This window comes from Bos grunniens, chromosome 3, assembly GCF_055505025.1.
Source record: "Bos grunniens cultivar Pamir isolate PY7600 chromosome 3, Bosgru_T2T1.0, whole genome shotgun sequence".
Taxonomy (NCBI): Eukaryota; Metazoa; Chordata; class Mammalia; order Artiodactyla; family Bovidae; genus Bos; species Bos grunniens.
The window spans coordinates 106545778-106566720 of record NC_141167.1 but is presented as its reverse complement, the minus strand read 5'-3'; the positions used below and the strand labels follow the sequence as shown (position 1 = coordinate 106566720).

Below are 20943 nucleotides of genomic sequence, written 5' to 3'. Positions count from 1 at the left end.
GAGAAACGCTGGACTGGAAGAAGCACAAGCTGGAATCAAGATTGCCGGGAGAAATATCAATAACCTCAGATATGCAGATGACACCACCCTTATGGCAGAAAAGTGAAGAGGAACTAAAAACGCTCTTGATGAAAGTGAAAGTGGAGAGTGAAAAAGTTGGCTTAAAGCTCAACATTCAGAAAACGAATATCATGGCATCTGGTCCCACCACTTCATGGGAAATAGATGGGGAAACAGTGGAAACCGTGTCAGACTTTATTTTTGGGGGCTCCAAAATCACTGCAGATGGTGACTGCAGCCATGAAATTAAAAGAGGCTTACTCCTTGGAAGGAAAGTTATGACCAACCTAGATAGCATATTCAAAAGCAGAGACATTACTTTGCCAACAAAGGTTCGTCTAGTCAAGGCTATGGTTTTTCCTGTGGTCATGTACGGATGTGAGAGTTGGACTGTGAAGAAGGCTGAGCGCCGAAGAATTGATGCTTTTGAACTGTGGTGTTTGGAGAAGACTCTTGAGAGTCCCTTGGACTGCAAGGAGATCCAACCAGTCCATTCTAAAGGAGATCAGCCCTGGGATTTCTTTGGAGGGAATGATGTTGAAGCTGAAACTCCAGTACTTTGGCCACCTCATGCGAAGAGTTGACTCATTGGAAAAGACTCTGATGCTGGGAGGGATTGGGGGCAGGAGGAGAAGGGGACGACAGAGGATGAGATGGCTGGATGGCATCACTGCCTCGATGGACGTGGGTCTAGGTGAACTCCAGGAGTTGGTGATGGACAGGGAGGCCTGGCGTGCTGCGATTCATGGGGTGGCAAAGAGTTGGACACGACTGAGCGAGTGAACTGAACTGAACTTAACTGTTCCACGTGTCCTTGTGGCTCAGATGGTAAAGAATCTGCCTGCAATTTGGTAGACCCAGGTTCGATCCCTGGATCAGGAAGATCCCCTGGAGAAAGGAATGGCAATCCACTCCAATATTCTTGCCTGGGAAATCCCATGGACAGAGGAGCCCTGCAGGCTACAGTTCAGGAGGTCCCAAAGAGTCAGACTCGACTGAGCATCTAACACAACAACAATGTATCCTTTACCCAGTTTCTTCCAATGGTAACACCTTGCAAAACTATAGTACAATATAGTACCAAGATACTGACACAAACACAGTCAAAACACAAAACTTTTCCATCACTTTAAGGATCCCTCAGGCAGCCCTTATATAGCCTCCTGCACTTCCCTTTCACAGCCTTCCCACTCCTTAACCATGACAACAACTAATCTGTTCTGTTTCTATAATTTTGTCCTTTCATGAATGTTACATAAATGAAATCATACTATATGCAACCTTTTACTACCAGCTTTTTCCAGTCACCATAATTTTCTGGAGATTCATTTGGGCTGTGTGTTACATGTACCAATAGTTTCTTCTTCTATTTTAAAAACTTTTTTTTGGCCATGCTACACAGCTTGTGGGATCTTGTGCAGCATTTGGTATCTTAATTCCCTGACCAGCGATCAAACTCATGCCCCAATAGTTTGTTCTTTTAATCCTGAGTACTATTCCATGGTATGAATGTTTATTCATAAACTGTTTATTCATCCACTGAAGGTCCAGGTTTTGGCTATTACGAATAAACTGCAATTAAACATTTGTTTACAGGTTTTGTGTAAAGAGAACCATAAATTCTTAAGGTTAAGGTGATCTACTTCGTACAGAGCTCATTCAGAACTGAATTAATACTACAATGATCTTATTACCAGTTTTTCTTTTTTTCCAGAAACAGGCACTGTATTAAGCAATTTATAGGCACTGTCTGACAACACAATCCTATGAAGTAGACACTATTAAGTGCACACGAAAACAGGGATGGATAGACTAACTTGCCTGAAGGTATATAGCCTAGAAGTGACAGTTCTAGCATTCAAACCCGTGTGTGACTCTGCGTTCTTTCCCATCAGCCACTGCATACACTGTATTGTCAATTACCAAGTGCCTGAGCATTTCCACTGATGGGGAACGCACTAAGCAGTCCATATGGAAACTTTTCAGCTTTTATGGAAAGTTCTTTCACAATCTGAGGTAAAACGTCTCCTTGTAGCTTTCAATCCACTATACCAGTCTTTCTATTTGGTTTTACAAGCCACCTTTCACACAATAAATCGAAGGTAGTTATGTCCCCTATTTTATCTTCTCCTGGGTAACTGTTTTCAGTTTCTCAAAGCAATCATCATACAGGTCCTTTACATTACTCACCAATACTTTTCAGCTATCACCTACTGTTTCTAGATTTTATATTTTTGAGAGTAACTACTTTGTTGTTCTGTAGCACCATTGTTTCATTGAGAGTACAGCTCGCCAATATCATCAGTTCTTTCTTTTTTAAACAAATATTCCTAAGTCCTAGTGTTAGTCACTCAGTCATGTCCGACTCTTTCTGACCCTCGGAACTGTCACCTGACAGGTTCTTTTGTCCGTGGGATTTTCTAGGCAAGCATACTGGAGAGGGTTGCCATTTCCTTCTCCAGGGGATCTTCCTGACCCAGGGATCGAACCTGGGTCTCCTGCACTGCAGGCAGGTTCTTTACCATCTGAGCCCCCAGTGGTTATAAAACAAATATTATTATCTAGCAAAATCCCAGCAGCCTTTTTAATGGAAATTGTCAAGCTGATCTCAAAATTCATATGAAAATGTAATGAACTCAGAATAGCCTATAAAACCTTGAAAAAAAAAAGTTGGAGGGCTTACATTCCTGATTTCAAAAGTTATGGTATGAGCATATGCCTATAGATCTTATGTCTCACCTATATGCCTACAGATAAATTGAACAGGGTTGAGAATTCAGTAATAAACTCTTATACCACAGTCAGCTGATTTTTAACATGAGTGCCAAGAAAATCCAATGCGAGCAAGAACAGTCAAGAAATGGTGGGACAGCAGAATATTCACATGTAAAAGAATGAAATTATGACACCTAGCTCACATCACATACAAAAATTAACTCAAAATAGATTACAGACCTAAATGGAAGTGCTAAAACTATAAAACTATTTTTTTCTAAGAATACAAGAGTATATCTCTGGGACTTTGGATTACGCAATGGTTTCTTAATGATGCCAAAAGCTCAAATAAGAAAAATAAAAATAGGTACTTGGGCTTCATCAAAATTAAAAAGTTCTGCTTCAAAGCATACTATCAAGACAGATAATTCCTCAGCAGTTCAGTGGTTAGGAATAAGTGCTTTCATAGCCAGAGCCAGGTTTGATCTCTGGTGGGGTAATCAGCAAAAAAAAATCAGCCAAAAAAAAGAGAGAAACAAACAAAACACAACAAAACAAAGAAAATAAAAAACCCACAGAACGTTAGAAAAGATTTGCAAATTATGTATCTGATAAAGATATAATATATCTGATTATATATCTGTATATCCCTATACAAAGAACTGAGCAATAAAAAGAAAACGTAACTCAAAAATGGTCCAAGAACTTAAACAGATGTTTCTCCAAAGAAGATATACGATGACCATTAAGCACATGAAAGGACTCTCAACACTACTAGGAAAATACAAATCAGAAACGCAATGTGATATAGGACTTCCCTGGTCCAGTGGTTAAAAATCCACCTTGCAATGCAGGGAGCATGGATTCTATCCCTGGTCAGGGCACTAAAATCCTGCATGGCTCAGAGCAACTAAGCCTGTGCACCACTACTCGAGAGCCCATGTGTGTACAACAAAAGATCCCATGTGACCAAGACCCAGTGCAGCCAAATAAATTTTGTTGTTATTCAGTCGCTCAGTCGTGTTGGACTGTTTGCAACCCCATGGACTGTAGCACGCCAGGCTACCCTGTCCTTCACTATCTCCCAGAATTTGCTCAAATTCATGTCCCTTGAGTTGATGATGCCATGCAAACATCTCATCCTCTGTTGCCCCTTTCTTCTCCTGCCCTCAATCTTTCCTAGCATCAGAGTCTTTTCCAAAGAGTCAGTTCTTTGCATCAGATGGCCAAAATATTGGCGCTTCAGCTTCAGCCATCAGCCCTTCCAATGAATATCAGGGCTGATTTCCTTTAGGATTGACTGGTTTGATCTCCCTGCAGTTCAAGGGACTCTCAAGAGTCTTCTCCAGCACCATAGTTCAAAAGCATCAATTCTTCAGTGCTCAGCCTTCTTTATGGTCCAACTCTCATATTCATACATGACTACTGGAAAAACCGTAGCTTTGACTATATGGACCTTTGCTGACAAAGTAATGTCTGCTCTTTAATACACTGTCTAGATTGTCACAGCTTTTCTTCCAAGGAGCAAGTGTCTTTTAACTTCAAATAAATTAATTAAAAAAAAATACAATGTGATACCACTTCACACTCACAAGGATAGCTAAAATCAAAAAGAACAGACAATAACAAGCATTGAAGAGGATGCAGGAAAACCGGAATCCTTATACATTGCTGCTAGGATTGTAAAATGGCTCAGTCACTTTGACTGTTAGTCATTTCCTCAAAAGTTTTAACGGATTTACCAAATGACCTTCCCCTAGTTATATACCCAAGAGAAATGAAAACATTTGCACACATTGCCATTTGTGTGGAAATGCTCACAACTGCGTAATTCATAATAGCCAAAATCTAGAAACAATCCAAATGTCCATTAACTGATAAACAGATGTGGTGCAGTCATTCAATGGAACATTATTCAGTAAATAAGCAATGAAGCTCTGATACATGTTACAACATGGATGAACCTTTAAACAAAAGGAACGAAGTCTGTCACAAAAGATCAAATGTAGTATGCTTCCAATGATATGAAATGTTCACAATGGGCAAATCTACTGAGACAAAACATTCCATTAGTGGGTGCCAGAGCTGGGAGAGGGGAGAATGGAGACTGACTACCGGTGGGTACTTTCGGGGTAATAAAAATGTTCTAAAATTAGACAGTAGTAATGTTTATGCAACTCTGTGAATATACTAAAAACTGACTGAACTGTAAACTTTAAAGACACTGAGTTTAACTCAGAAGTACATGAATTATAGTATGTCAACCTCAATAAAGCTGTTATTAAAAAAAATATTGTTCTAGCCATATTAAAATAACCAAAAATAGAAGCTAAGATGCAGTGACTACTATATGCCAGACAATGTACTACTATATATTATATGCTTTACGTTATTTTAGCATCACAGCAGCCTCTGAAGCATTTATCAGTTGCTGCTGCTGAACAAACTACCCCAAAACTCAGTGGTTTAAAACAATAACTATTATCACTGCGAAGTCTACAGCTACAAGCTGGTTACTTCCCTTGCTCTGGACCAGATCTGGCTATCTTTGAAGTACTTCCTCATGCATCTGAGGTTAGTCTCAACTAGGATGACTGAGTCTACTGTACACTGTCTCTCAGCTTCTTTGCAGAGTGGCCTGGACTTGTCCCAGCAGGAGCAACAGTCCAAGAGAACTAAAACACTTAAGACCCCTTCAAATCTGGCTCAGACCAGTGAAGACTGTTGCATTCTATTGCAGACCATGATAGGCCAACTTGACCAGGGTTCAATCCCTGGGTTGGGGAGATCCCCTGGAGTAGGAAATGGCACCCCACTCCTGTATTCTTGCCTGGAAAATTCCATGGGCAGAGGAGCCTGCCAGGCTACAGTTGATAGGACTGCAAAGAGTCGGACTCGACTGAGTGCACACGGACAGTTATGTAAGTTACAGGTATGGTGTCCTGTGTTTTTACAGTCCATGGGGCCGCAAAGAGTCGGACATGACTGAGCAACCGAGCACACGCATATAGTCCAGGTTGGGTTCAAATGGTAGGAAGGAGACTTCACCGCTTTGTGGGAGGATCTGTAAAATTAGACCATGGGGTCGCAAAGAGTCGGACACAACTGAATGACTTTCATTTTCACTTTTGCTGCAAAATTACAATTTTTCTAACAAGTGGAAACCACTGTACTGTTAAAAAATGGAGAAGCTTGGATCTAAACATGGTTATTGGAATTGAGAGTAAATATTCCTCATCACTATACCATTTTTCTTCCTAGGTAGCCTCAACACTTTATTTGTGCAGCTATTTGTTGATTTTGACCTTAGTTAAGAATAACTGGACTTCCCTGGTGGCTCAGAAGGCAAAGCATCTTTCTACAATGTGGAAGATCTGGGTTCGATCCCTGGATCGGGAAGATTCCCCGAGAAGGAAATGGCAACCCACTTCAGTACTCTAGCTTAGAAAATCCCATGGATGGAGGAGCCTGGTGTCCATGGGGTCGCAAAGAGTCAGACACGACTGAGTGACTTCACTTTCACTTTCTAAGAATAACTGAATTATTAAAATTTAATTGTTTTGAAACTTTGTCAATATTATCTACATTAATGAAAGTTTTTGAAACTTTACAACTTAAAAAAATTTAGTTATAAAGTTAATCAATGAGAACTAAAAGTTGTTTTGTTGTTGTTTAGTCACTGAGTCATGTCTGCCTCTTTTGTAACCCTGGACAGTAGTCTGCCAAGGCTCCTCTGTCCATGGGGTTTCCCAGGCAAGAATACTGGAGTGGGTTGCCCTTTCCTTCTCCAGGGGATCTTCCTGATCCAGGGATCAAACCTGTGTCTCCTGCTTGGCAGGCAGATTCTTTACCACTAAGCCACCTGGGAAGCCCAAAATTGTTTTGATAAAATTCCAAACCAGAAATTATTGAATAGAGTTGCAGTTTTCATATCAGTTTCAGCATCAGATGAAATTTGACTTTATTTTGTATGCATAATACTAGAAACTTGAGTCACACAGGTAGTTGCAAGGGATAAACATTTGTAATAGTTTTTTAGTTTTCATTTTTAAAAACTTTGGGCCAAAAGAACAGCAAAGATAGTAGAAAGAGTTTCCTACACCCTTCATCCAACTTCTCCTAATGTTAACATCTTACATGCCCATAGCACAATGATCAAAATTAAGAAATTAATAGTTACAATACTATTCACTAAACCATGGACTTTATTTGGATTTTGCAAACTTTTTTGATAATGTACTCTTCCTGTTATAGGTTCCAATTCAGGATCCTCCATATGGAGATCTGAATGTTTTTCTGAAATCTATCACCAACATATTACCTATCCTTTAAAAATTGTGTGAAAATTATAAATTTGAAAAATATATCCTCAGCTATTTCATTCAAGTAACAATTTAATACGATACAGTTATCTGAAGAGTTTTGTAGCATAGCCTAGATCACTGGTTTCCAATGGTGGCTGCACATTAGAATCATCTGAGTATAATTAAAACTCTGCTATCCAGAGTGTATCTCAGACCAATTAAACCACAATGTCTATTAGTGAGATTCAGACATAGGTATTTCATAGGTATTAGAGTTACCTCACTGATTCCAATGTGCAGCTAAGAGTGAGAACCACTGCATAGATGTCAATGGTTAAGGGAATTTCAACCCATTTAAGAACAGGTAGTCTCTGGGTATGGTTATATAACCAATTCAGCATTCAGTACATATTTCTCCAAAAAGCCATGAGATTATCAAATGTCTTATATTAATGAAGATATATATATATATAAAATGTCATTATTTTGGTTTACCATTCATGGAATTCTGACAAAAGATGATACATTAATCTGCCATAACTTTTTCTCTATTGAAACTAGACTGATTTCCCAATGATCAGTAATTCTTTTTCATTTACTTTTTTTTTTGCCATGTCATGTAGCATGCGCAATCTTAGTTCCCTGACCAGGCATAGGGACTCAATCCATGACCCCTGCATTAAGAATGTGGAGTCCTAACCTCTGGACCACTGGGGAAGTCCTAGGAATCTTTTTTTCTAAACCAGCAACTTGGTCCCCTATGAAACACCCGGCAATGTCTGATAGGAGTTTGGTTGTCACAACTTGGGGGAGAGGTGCTCCTGGCATCTAGTGAATTGAGAGGCCAGGGTTTCTGTTAAGCATTCTGTAATGCACAGGAGAGGCTCCCACAACAAAGAATTATTCAGTCCCAAATTTAAGCAGTGCCAAGATTGAGAAAAAGTGTTCTAAATCTTGAGTCCTATAGGAAAAATTTGCTTCTTGGAGATTATTCACTGCAACATTGTTTCTAATATTGCAAGAATGGAAAGAGTCTAATTCAGCATATCCATACCATGGAATACTATGCAGCTGTTTAGAAACAAAACAATCCTAAACGTTCTCTCCATATTAATGAGGAAAAAATCTCTAACATACAGTAAGTGGAAAACAAACCAAAAACAAAATGCAGAACAAGGTATACAGCAGCTATCATTTATGTACAAAAGGGGAAAATCTATCCAATTTGTTTGTAAAAAGGTAAATATTTTGAAGGATATACAAAAATTGATAATCCTGTTTGCCTTTAGGGAAAGGAAATGGGTTCTTGTGGGGGCAGGAAGAGAGAGTGTAGTGTCTTTTATACTTTTTGACCTCTGAGCCATGTTGCTATCACCCAGGGAGAAAGTAAATTAAAAAATATTAAATCAACAAACCCCTAATGAATCCTTTAAAGCTAACAAACAGCTTTTCTGCATGAATTATATTACTCTGTTTAGAAAAATCCTGCTGCATCCAATTGTGTTAGGCTGAGGTTAAAGAAAATAAACAGTGGGGCCCCATCCCAACAACACATCTAAATCTACCCTGGCAAGGTTTGGGAAACCCTCAGGTTTCTCACAAGGGTACTTCTCATGTACCATTCTTCACAGGAAAAATAACATTGTTTCAAGCTTGTAAAAACATCTTTTTTTTTTTTTTCCTTTACTCTGTGAGCCCAAGTTTCCTATCTGTAAAACAAGGGCAAGGACTATAGTAGTGTTTTCCAGACATCTTTCCTTCCTTTGGTAATATACCATTTACCAAGCTAAGAGCAATTTAAAATACCAACATATAAAAAATATACAAGGGCTGTACTGGGAAAAACAGGAATAAGGCACATCTGCTTTGATGTTCATTTTCTTCCAGCTACTAAATAAAGTACAGAGGAGAACATCTAGGGTTCAAAAAACAAAACAACCCAGAGCAACCACAATAGCGACAGCTAACATTTACTGAACATTTTCTGTAGATCAGGCACTGGTCTGAGTGCTTTATGTAAATTAACTCTGTGTATTTTCAAAACAATTCTATGACATAAATATTATTATCTCCAACTTACAAAGATAAAGTGGCAAGTATGGCAGAATAGTTAAAAACATGGACTCAAGAATAACTTCTTAAAAAAAAAAGAATCTAACTTCTAGGATTTGAAATGGGGCTCTCCTACTTAATAGTTGTGTGACCTTAAGCAAGTTACTTAAACTTTGTGTTGTCTGTTTCCTCATTTCTAAAACGGAGAAAACAGTAGTATTTACATACAGGATTCTTAAAAGGATTAAATTACTTGAAAAAAATGGGTTATTACTATGACCAACTAGTTTCTACCCAAGTTTGCATAGCTACCAAGTAAAAGAGTCAGGCTTTGAACCCAGGCAGTGGGGAGTGTACATTTCTACTTTGCTAAAAGGCGATTACCTGAAGCATGAGTTTAAAATCATGGTACCCAAACAAAAATTGCAGAGTTCCTCCCTTGGTAAATAGAAAATTATTTATGGACTATTATATACATATATACATACATATATATATATTTTACTTATATAAGAGTTTGAAGCTCTATATTTTTATAGTATTTACCATAACTTGTCAAGTGTAAAGTTAACCCTGATGATGCTCCAGTAGGTTGTATTTTTAAATGTCTGAAACTTTATTTTAAAAGTGTACATCAGGATTTCCCTGGTGGTTCAGTGGTTGAGAATCTGCCTTGTAATGTGGGGAACTCAGATTTGATCCCTGGTCAGGGAACTAAGATCCCACACATCTTGGGGTAGCCGGTGAGCCGAAACTAGAGAGCCGATGTGCCACAACTAAGACCAGACGAAGCCAAATAAATAAATATTTTTTAAAAAGTGTACACTGAAAAGCTTTTCTTGCTAATCTGCATTCCACCTTTCCCTGCTGCAACATCCCAGCAAGGAAGTATTATGAGATAAATGTTTAATTACTTCTATTCTAGTGGGGAAATCTGAGCTCAGCTTAGCTAAGACTGCTGCTGTACAGCAATAGCATAGAGCCCAACTGTCTATTTACAGCTTGAGGACTGATGCCAGAAGCAGAGCAGTAGGGAAACTCTGGAAATCTAGGCGGTTTTGCTGAGGGCCTCTCACTATGCTTAAAGAAAGTGAAGTGAAGTGAAGTGAAATCGCTCAGTCATGTCTGACTCTTTGCGACCCCATGGACTGTAACCCACCAGGCTCCTCAGCCCATGGAATTTTCCAGGCAAGAGTACTGGAGTGGGTTGCCATTTCCTTCTCCAGGGGATCTTCCCAACCCGGGGATCGAACCCGGGTCTCCCGCACTGCAGGCAGACGCTTTACCGTCTGAGCCACTTTCAGTTAAATCTTACCCTCTTTTAAATTAAAATACAAAACCATCATCCAAGGCAAAGTACTCTGGAGGTAGTTGTGATTTGGCCCCCTTTCTGTGTTTCCTATTGCTACTGTAACAAATTGCCACAAACCTGGTGATAATAATAAAACAACATAAATTTGTCATCTAGAGTTCTGTGGTTTAAAAGTCCAAAATCAAAGTGTCAGCAGGACTGTGTTCTTTCTGGGTGCTGCAGTAGAGAATGTTTTCTTGACTTCTCTAGGTTTTGGAGGTTGCCCTTCATCTTCAAAGCCTGCCTGCAGCAGCTGGTCAGGTCTATGTCCTCCTGCATCACTCTGACACTGACTCTTTGGTCTTCCTCTTCCATCTTTCAAGAACTCTTGTAATTGCAGCGGGGTTACCAGATGATTCAGGGTAATCTCCCTATTTTCAGATTAGCTGATTAGTAAGTATCCTTAATTTTCTTTTGCCATGTAATATAACACATTTACTGCTTCCAGGGATTACAACACAGACATCTTTCGCGGAACCATTATTCTGTTTTCCATACTTTCCTTAGTTCAAATAATTCAAGGTTCATTCATTCAATAAGGTCATTTTATTGAGCACTTAATATATTTTAGTCTCTGGTAGGCACTGGGGGCATACATAAAAGAATTGAATACTATCTTATCTGTCTATACTTAATGGGCAATTCATGAAGTGCAGTTACCAGAAGTAAGTTAAAGGCAGAGACTATAAGTAACTCTCTTTATATACAGGTGTAGTGGAATTGTATTAGAAGTGTTTTTTTCCTTTGTAGCATATGCAATTATGTTGCTAAAAACAAATTTACTGTGAAGGCAATGTGATATAGTGAAAAAAGTTACATTTTTAAGAGCCAGGCAAACTAAAGTCTAAAGATAGTTATCTGACTTTTTTGAGCCTCAGGCTTCTCATCTGTAAAATGGGGATAATATGATCTATTTCAAAGTGTTGTTTATTTTAAGGATTAAACAGGAACGCAAGTTCTCCTGGCATAGTATTTCACAAATGTTAATTTTCTTTCCCTTCTAATATTTTAAGTATCTAAAATTCATTTCAACATTTCCATGACTTGCTTTACACTAAACTACCAAAGAATATAAAAGAAATGTTAGACATAGCTCCTGACAACAAATTTAAAACGCTTTTAGTAGAGCAACACACTTGCATACATGGCACAATTAAAAAAGATCAACGGCTCCTGAACAGCTCCATGAAAAAGTTCGGACTTAAGGTTAGGAAAAGCAAATATAGAGTGAGGTAACTGAGGTGAATTTCCCTTTAAAAAAAAAAAAAAAGCAAGCAAGCAAACAAAACCAGACTCACAGATTGAAATATGGTAAAGAGGAAATTTAGGAGTGTCTAACTTTAGAGCTTGAATGGCCTTTGAGATTAATCTAGTACAGTGATTTTGAAACCATTGCCAGATCCCTAGAAGTCCACAGATGTGAAGGAAAAGGGAAACCTAAGTGGATCCCTTGCCTCATGTATTCGGCTTTGCCTACAAGGTGAAACAAAAGATTACTAGAAGAGAGCTTTGGAATTACTTGTGGCTTTTAATAGTCCATAATTCTTTTGAATTCAATCAAGAAAAAGTAAATGTTCATGCAGAGCTTTGAGACACAAGTATCAGTAACTATGGAAATCTGATAGACCTAGATTTGCATTGTTTTATTAACGATTTGGAAGAATAGGACACAAACTACCAATTTATCAACATCACCGTTAACGATAACGTAACACTGCACTTTCCCTGTACCTAGGAGTTAATTTGACTCTACACGTATTTCATCGCACATCAACCCTGAAGGCAGATTAGGGGCTCACTAATTTCCATGTTCAATTTTTCGTTTCTTGTTGACAAAGAACTAAGAAAAATAACTTTCTGAAGGACACATAAGACACGGCAGATGGAGTCCAGACCTGAATTTGATACATATGGTATCTTTATTCCCCAACCAGGCTGCCTAATGAGGTTGAAAATACATCATCCATTCATCATCCACCCACGAGGAATGCGTAAAAATGCACAAAAAACATCACTGCATATAAACAGTAGTGTGAAACTCGAGAAATTTAAGCTGGGTTTAAATAAAAAAGAAAAAGTCGACCACTGAGTGCGTTCTTTCCTGGGTCCTAGGTCCGCAACACAGAGCCCAAAGGGAAGCCCCCTAAGGAGGGTCGCCGGCCCTACCGGTCTCACTCCCTACCTCATGGAGGTTCAGAGTCCCGCTCCTTTCCCTCATGGGTATAACCCCCGTGCCGGTCCATTTCCTCACCGAGTCACAAACCAGCTCCCCCGGCCCGGCAAACGGCAGACACTGTCAAGCGCTGTCTCCACGCCGCGCGTCCCGCAGCGGAGAAGTAAGCTCGGGTCGTAAGGCAGGAAGCTGCTTAATGCGCAGCCGCCGCAGCCTCCAACCACCCGCCAGCGAAGGGGCGCTAGGCCGCCCCCGACCCGCTCGCCGCGGCCAGGGCGAGGCCAGAAAAGGAAGCTGCGGCGCCAGGGCGCCGCGGCCAGCGAGGTAAATAGCCACAGGTTTCTCTCCGTCGCTCGCGGTAATTCGTGTCCTAACGGCAAGCTTTGCCCGCTTCGCCTGTCGTCTTCTCCCCCGCTTCTACAGCCAACGGGAATGGAACAGTCCAGCGGGGGGGATTGTGGGAGGCGCACGCGTGAGGGGTGGAGGGTATGTCGGGGGGGCCGGAGGAGGAGGAGGCCGCGGCGGCCGTGGCGGCGGTTGGTGGCAGTGGGGGCGGGGAAGGGGGGGAGGAGAGGAGAGGAGGTGGAGGAGGAGGCTTGGGCTCGCGCTGCTGAAGGTACGCGTGAGGGCCCGCGCCAGAGCTGGCTTGACAGGGGCCGAGGGGAAGGGGAGGACTGTGCCACAAGGCGCCCCAGAGGGAGTGCGTACTGGCTGGCGGGCGCGCAAGGCGGCCGAAGGCGGTGGTTGGTGGGAGCAGCGAGCGACAAGCCCAGATACACTCTGGCGCGTGCGGGCGGGCGTGCGCGCTCCGCCGCCCGAGTCGGGTGAGGGGGGAGGACGAAGGGGGAAAACGCGAGGAGGGAGGAGTGGGAGGTGGGGGGGCACGAGGCGCCCTTCGCTCCCTCCCTCCCAAGGAGCTGCCGCCGCCGCCGCTCTGCCGCCGCCGCTCCCGCCGCCATTTTGGGTTCGCTTTGCGGAGGGGGAGAAGATCCCCGTCTCGGTTGCGGGACCCGCCTCCCCTCAGTTTCCCCCGCTTAGCCCCACGCCTTTCCCCTCTCCTCTCTCGCATTTCCGCCAGTCCGCTCACCCGCTGGCCGCCTCCTGACAAGCGGGAGGGATCCGCTGTGGACCAAGGGAAGCGGAGGAGCCTGGTGGCGGCCGCCCCCTCTTCCCCACTTCCCTGCACTCTCATCTCCCTCGGCCTCGGCCTCTGACACGGTGAGTAGAACCGTCTGGGGAGGCCTCTGGGCCTAAGTACTTCCTCCGCGACTCAGCCCCTGGCTTCCTGGGAGCTACTGTCATCTCCCGGACCTGGACCTCCGGGAGAGCGGCGGTAAGGATGGGGGAGGGGAGGGGAGGGCAGGGGATCCTGAGCTCGCCGGGAAGTCCCTCCCGGCGGGGGTGAAGGGGTGTCCCTGACAGGCGGGCTCCTGCCTGGGGGAGGGGGCGGGAAAGTACGCGAGTGGAGGCGGAGTCGGCGGTGCCCCTGACAGGTTAGTTTGTGTCTCGTGGAGGAGGGATTGGAGCATCCCCCATAGTCCTGTTTGTTTCGTTTAAGGGATAAAAGTGGCAGGAGGCAAGATTTTCCGTACGGTCAGATCTGTGGTGTCTCTGACATGCTGAAGTGTATGTAGGGACTACAGGATGATCTCAGTTTCGCAAGTTTAATAAATGTTGCTTGTTGCTTTGGGCATTGAAAGACATGTTTTTGGTCTAGAAGACAGATGGTCTGTTGGTGTATAGCGGCTGTGTTTGTGTGCGTATACAAGGAAGGAAAGTGTTCCGGAAGAGTTTGCTTGTATTTTTACAAGTGTAATCGAGTTCCCCCTTACACTAGCTTATTTTTAAAATAAAGCTTGGGATGTTCCTTGCTGGTTGATATGTTTGTGTATTTTAGGATTTGGGATTGCCTTAATACTTACTTGTAAAGAGAAGTCATGGCAGTATTTTGGAAATATAGCGTGAAGTGGTGGGGTCAGGAATAGGAGAAACTTATCATAGCTATTCTTAAGAATAGTTTGTTGCTCAGAATAGACTGAATTGTTCAGATGTGAAGGCCCAGAACATCTTTACTTGAACAATGTACTGTGAGTGTATAAAGAATGGATGGAGTTTTTGTTGACCTGAGTTTGTATTAACACTTTGTAATAGAATAAAGCTTTTATATTGTTCAGAATGCTCTTTCAGTTTGTTTGTAGTCATAAATCTCTGTGGAAATGGTGGGATGAATGTTTCCTCCCATTTTACAAAATAGGAAATTGAGGCATAAAGACATCATTTTTTCAAGGTCATATGTTAAATTGGTGACAAACTTGGGATATAACAGATACTTTTGACTCCTAGTCCAGTAGTATAGTCATCATATCATGACATCTCAGGAGATCTTTGTCAGGCAAATCTGAGTTTATTGGAAAGGTAGGGGCATATTGAATGGTATTTGGTAGAGATCAGTTGTGTCAGACAGAACATAGGTTGTCTTTGCCAGGTTGGCCTGTGGGAGATGGGTATTCCATGAGGATATTACTTTTTGTTTATGGAGGAAGCAGAGCGTTTCTAACACTTGAGTTTGTGTATTTGAGGGAGGGATATTTAACTGGTAACATAGAAGCAGGGTGGGGGCTGACAGCTTAACTTTAAGGGAGAAAGGATCTTCTTTCATTCATTCAACAAATATTTACTGAGTAACTACTCAATAAATGGTCCCTGCCTTGGGGTGAGAATAATCAAGGTGACTCTGTTGAAGCAGCTCGGGTACATTTGTCTTGACAGTGGTAAATACTGAGACAGTGATACATATTGAGTCGAGTGAGGCAGACAGGTCAGTGTGGAGTTGAAACTAGAAAACCTTCCTCAAAAATATACTCAGTTTGGAGGGAATTTAGATCTTCCAGACGTTTTACTGTGGAAGGATACAAGTGTATTTAAGCATCTAATAGGGTGCCCAGTTTGTGGAAGAGTGTGCTGCCTTTTGCATTTTCTTTTGGCATTTCCCAGTAAACTCTTTTTGGGATCTGGAATTGTCAGTATATGTGCCTGTGAATATTGGAACTTTTTGGCTGTGCTGAAGAAATTCTTCGAAAGACTTAATTTTGTAGTAAGGATCCCCTTCTCTGAACATGAGAGAAGTATACTTGAATTAAGGCAACTTAACTGTATTTCTCTGGAAAATAGTGTTTTTGATTTGCTGGATTAGTGGTTCTTAGAAGTTTTTTTGGGGTCCACTTATTCTTCTGAGAATGTGATGAAAAAACTCACTGTAGAAAATGTTGGGCATGAGCACAATCACACAAATTATGCATACAATTTTTAGAAACTTAAATTCTAATGAAGTAGAGCCAGTTTATATTTAAGTCTCATTTAAAAGTCTTTTTTTAAAAATAGTTTTGTTTGGGAGTGGAGATGTTGGTATGAGTTTAAGATGAAAGATTTTTTGACAGTGAGCATGCTGACAGTAAGGGGAACTTTAAGATCTTTTTTATTGTTTATTTTCTATTCTTTGCAGATTAATTTCTGCAGTGTTAAAACATGATTCTAATTAGGTGATCAGAGAATGTGGTATAATTGCTTTCTAGTTTTGCATTGGGACTGAGGAGTTTTGAAGCTCATTTCTTGGAATTTATCTTAGTTATAACAAATGTTATTGAGTTGTTTTTATGCAGGGGACACAAAGATGAATAATATATGGCCTTTGTCCTTGAAGCTATTCTAATTCAGTTGAAGTTATGAATTGCATGTTAGTGGGAGCCTTTAAAAGGACAAGGTGGAAGGAAGCATATTTCTTCTAGAAGTTGAGATTTCATGACTTAATTGCCTGAGAGGTTTTGCTGTTATTCTTAGGAAGTTACAAAGTCTTCACATTCTGTATGCAACTTTGCAGCTTAAAAAATGTGTTTTGGTATCATTTGATGTTTTGAGATGAAGGATCTCTGGCTTGAAAAGGATGTAAATGTTGGTGGCATTTTTTATCTTGTTTTGGATGTATTTCTGTAGTGGGTTTACATAAAAAGGTCTTAATGTCATTTTTGGATAGACATGTATCTAGAAAACACTGGGGTGATTTGAAAGACTACCCCTGAATCTAGTACTGAAAATTAAAAATAATTACTGAATTTTTTAAAGAAAAGAAACTCAGAAAGGTGTTTTAATGGTACAGATTACAGGATTCAGTCAGATAATGGAAAGGTCTTGAGAAAATTGGTCTGATTGTCTCTATTGTCATGTCCTCTGGGTAAGAAGTCATGTAAATTTGTGAAAAGTTTATTTTCTCTAATTTTTAACTTAGTAGGTTCCTACATTAAAAAAAAAAACACATCATTTATGTGTGTGTGTGTGTGTGTGTGTGTGTGTGTGTAGCATGTCTGTATCTTTGCATATGGATAACATGTATATAGTCTCCTCTATGTATGAGATACTTCACAATTTAAAAAAACAACTATTTGCAATAATTACAAAAAATACACAGGATCTTAAAGGATCAAGAATAGAGTGATTTTCATGTCCTGTTCTTGGGTTGTATTCTAAGATATGAAGCATAACTTCCCTGTCTTGCTCAGTGCTGTGCCTTTATAGTGTCAGCAGTACCACTTGAGGTTTTATTCTAAGTCTTCCATGCCTTATGAATAAAGAATTTGGACACATTCAGTCCTGCCTAAAATAATCTGCCTGCACATGGTGGGAAAGTTTTACCGTGTGTGTAGGTAGTGAGTCTCCAATAAATAATTTCATATTGTTTTTTCAGGTATGCATGTTGATTTGAGTTTCTTAAAGATAATATATTCCCTTATATTACCTTAGATTGTAATCCACTGTGAGGTCTATTTTGTGCCAGCCTTTCCAGAAGCATGAGCTAGCTTAACCCTGGCTATCATGAGAGAGGGAAATGAAAGTAGTATTTAAGCTATATTGCTAGTCTTTTTTTTTTCTTAATGTCTATCTTTAAACTATTTGTAATTTATTTGGTTTATATTCTTTCATTTGGAAAGGTTAGGTTTCATGCTTATGATTTGTTATCTGAGTTAATAACTGTCATTTCATATTTTAGAAATCACTTTCTTAGTGACTGGGGGTGTTGGTGGCAGTGTGATGTCAACACAACATAATAAATTATGGCTTCAAGCAGTAATGAAATTTAGCTAATAATCTTATTGCTATTTCAGAGTTATATTTCCTTCATTGAACATCTAACTTTTTTTAATGTTTGAAGAATATATAAAATTTTATTTTTAGCATTAATTGTTTTTGCTTTCCATAGTTCCTAATCATTTGCTGTCAGGCATTTGCAAGTTGATGACAAGAGTTTATATATTTTTTCCATTTAATTTTGTTCCTTTCTTGAAGTGTGGAAAATTTCTAACCTGGAGAGCAATGAAATAAATAACAAAGTTCTCATGCATTCAACATCCAGCTTCAAAAGTTATCCAAACCCAGTTATCACACTATATCCCTATCAACTAGCATCTCTTCATCCTCCCTTTCTTTATTTCAGATATTATATCATTTGATCCATAAATACAGTGTGTACATTATTTTCACTTTTAAATGGGGAATTATTTTCCTTTAGTTAGGTTTATATAATTTATTAAATAAAAAAACGTTTCATACCGAATGTCTAAACTTTTCATACCGAATACTTACAGTCTGTATTACCTGTCAATAGGGATTCCTCTGCAACATAAGAAGAAATGAACTGAATAGAACTTTATTTAGTTGCCTTTAGATGTTTGCGTTGTAAAATGCAGTTGGTTCCTGTGTTTCCTAGAAAAGTGTATCAGCTTTTTTTTCAAACACACAGTGAGAAGTAATGTCTCTTAGTTTTTTCATTGTTTTTTTTTAGTCATAGTGACAAATTGCTAAAAACATTTTCTAGATCCTTTTCAGTTCAGTTCAGTTGCTCAGTCGTGTCCGACTCTTTGCGACCCCATGAATCGCAGCACGCCAGGCCTCCCTGTCCATCACCAACTCCTGGAGTTCACTCAAACTCACATCCATCGAGTCAGTGATGCCATCCAGCCATCTCATCCTCTGTCGTCCCCTTCTCCTCCTGCCCCCAATCCCTCCCAGCATCAGAGTCTTTTCCAATGAGTCAAGTCTTTGTATGAGGTGGCCAAAGTACTGGAGTTTCAGCTTTAGCATTATTCCTTCCAAAGAAATCCCAGGGCTGATCTCCTTCAGAATGGACTGGTTGGATCTCCTTGCAGTCCAAGGGACTCTCAAGAGTCTTCTCCAACATCACAGTTCAAAAGCATCAATTCTTCGGCGCTCAGCCTTCTTCACAGTCCAACTCTCATATCCATACATGACCACAGGAAAAACCATAGCCTTGACTAGACGAACCTTTGTTGGCAAAGTAATGTCTCTGCTTTTGAATATGCTATCTAGGTTGGTCATAACTTTCCTTCCAAGGAGTAAGCGTCTTTTGATTTCATGGCTGCAGTCACCATCTGTAGTGATTTTGGAGCCCAGAAAAATAAAGTTAGACACTATTTCCACTGTTTCCCCATCTATTTCCCATGAAGTGATGAGACCGGATGCCATGATCTTCGTTTTCTGAATGTTGAGCTTTAAGCCGACTTTTTCACTCTCCACTTTCACTTTCATCAAGAGGCTTTTGAGTTCCTCTTCACTGTCTGCCATAAGGGTGGTGTCATCTGCATATCTGAGGTTATTGATATTTCTCCCGGCAATCTTGTTTCCAGCTTGTGTTTCTTCCAGTCCAGCGTTTCTCATGATGTACTCTGAGTATAAGTTAAATAAGCAGGGTGACAATATACAGCCTTGACGAACTCCTTTTCCTATTTGGAACCAGTCTGCTGTTCCATGTCCAGTTCTAACTGTTGCTTCCTGACCTGCATACACATTTCTCAAGAGGCAGATCAGGTGGTCTGGTATTCCCATCTCTTTCAGAATTTTCCACAGTTTATTGTGATCCACACAGTCCAAGGCTTTGGCATAGTCAATAAAGCAGAAATAGATGTTTTTCTGGAACTCTCTTGCTTTTTCCATGATCCAGCGGATGTTGGCAAGTTGATCTCTGGTTCCTCTGCCTTTTCTAAAACCACCTTGAACATCAGGAAGTTCACGGTTCACGTATTCCTGAAGCCTGGCTTGGAGAATTTTGAGCATTACTTTACTAGCGTGTGAGATGAGTGCAATTGTGCGGTAGTTTGAGCCTTCTTTGGCATTGCCTTTCTTTGGGATTGGAATGAAAACTGACCTTTTCCAATCCTGTGGCCACTGCTGAGTTTTCCAAATTTGCTGGCATATTGAGTGCAGCACTTTCACAGCATCATCTTTCAGGATTTGGAATAGCTCCACTGGAATTCCATCACCTCCACTAGCATTGTTTGTAGTGATGCTTTCTAAGGCCCACTTGACTTCACATTCCAGGATGTCTGGCTCTAGGTCAGTGATCACACCATCGTGATTATCTGGGACGTGAAGATCTTTTTTGTACAGTTCTTCTGTGTATTCTTGCCATCTCTTCTTAATATCTTCTGCTTCTGTTAGGTCCATACCATTTCTGTCCTTTATCGAGCCCATCTTTGCATGAAATGTTCCTTTGGTAGCTCTGATTTTCTTGAAGAGATCCCTAGTCTTTCCCATTCTGTTCTTTTCCTCTATTTCTTTGCATTGATCGCTGAAGAAGGCTTTCTTATCTCTTCTTGCTGTTCTTTGGAATTCTGCATTCAGATGTTTATATCTTTCCTTTTCTCCTTTGCTTTTCGCTTCTCTTCTTTTCACAGCTATTTGTAAGGCCTCCCCAGACAGCCATCTTGCTTTTTTGCATTTCTTTTCCACGGGGATGGTCTTGATCCCTGTCTCCTGTAGTGTCACGAACCTCATTCCATAGTTCATCAGGCACTCTTATCTATCAGATCTAAGCCCTTAAATCTATTTCTCACTTCCACTGTATAATCATAAGGGATTTGATTTAGGTCATACCTGAATGGTCTAGTGGTTTTCCCTACTTTCTTCAATAGGATAGAAAAGAAGGTAAATATTCCTGTTGAGTTATGAAGAAAAAACAGAGACTAGAGATTTGAAGTGATTGCTAGTTAAGTACAATATAGGTGTATATCCTTTTTTTCCAGAAAAGGTTGACAAGATGAACATGAATTCCATCATTAATGAAAGTTTGGTTAACTTATCTTCTTATTCTACAGTAAATAAATCATAAATCTTTGACTTACACTTCTTGTTTTACATTTTTTTTCCCTACCTTTTCCACACTTGATACCAAACCAGTCCTCTCATTCAGTTTTATTTGTCCTAAGATCACAAGTGGACAC

At 40.4% G+C, this 20943-nt stretch overlaps 2 protein-coding genes across 25 annotated transcripts in view; one reads left to right on the top strand and one right to left on the bottom strand.

Moving 5' to 3' along the window:
• DAP3 (death associated protein 3) overlaps positions 1-13988 on the bottom strand; it is a 41452-nt gene extending 27464 nt beyond the window's left edge. Inside the window, exons 1-2 of one of the 5 annotated variants that reach the window (XM_086393247.1) lie at positions 12665-12826; positions 10561-10853 (exon numbers count right to left, since the gene is read on the bottom strand). In XM_086393247.1, the coding sequence (XP_086249373.1) occupies positions 10561-10595 (35 nt within the window). In that variant the 5' untranslated portion in view covers positions 10596-10853; positions 12665-12826. Of the gene's footprint in view, positions 1-10560; positions 10854-12664; positions 13615-13742 lie in introns of those variants that run through there. The other 4 variants (XM_086393246.1, XM_086393249.1, XM_086393245.1 and 1 more) reach the window with 4 other exon arrangements.
• The window catches only part of ASH1L (ASH1 like histone lysine methyltransferase), a 207762-nt gene continuing 199679 nt past the window's right edge, over positions 12861-20943 (top strand). For 4 of the 20 annotated variants that reach the window (XM_086393212.1, XM_086393196.1, XM_086393207.1 and 1 more), the window contains exons 1-2: positions 13210-13271; positions 13734-13873. The gene's annotated coding sequence lies outside the window, so the exon portion shown is untranslated. Of the gene's footprint in view, positions 12980-13209; positions 13480-13733; positions 13989-20943 lie in introns of those variants that run through there. The other 16 variants (XM_086393214.1, XM_086393206.1, XM_086393199.1 and 13 more) reach the window with 9 other exon arrangements.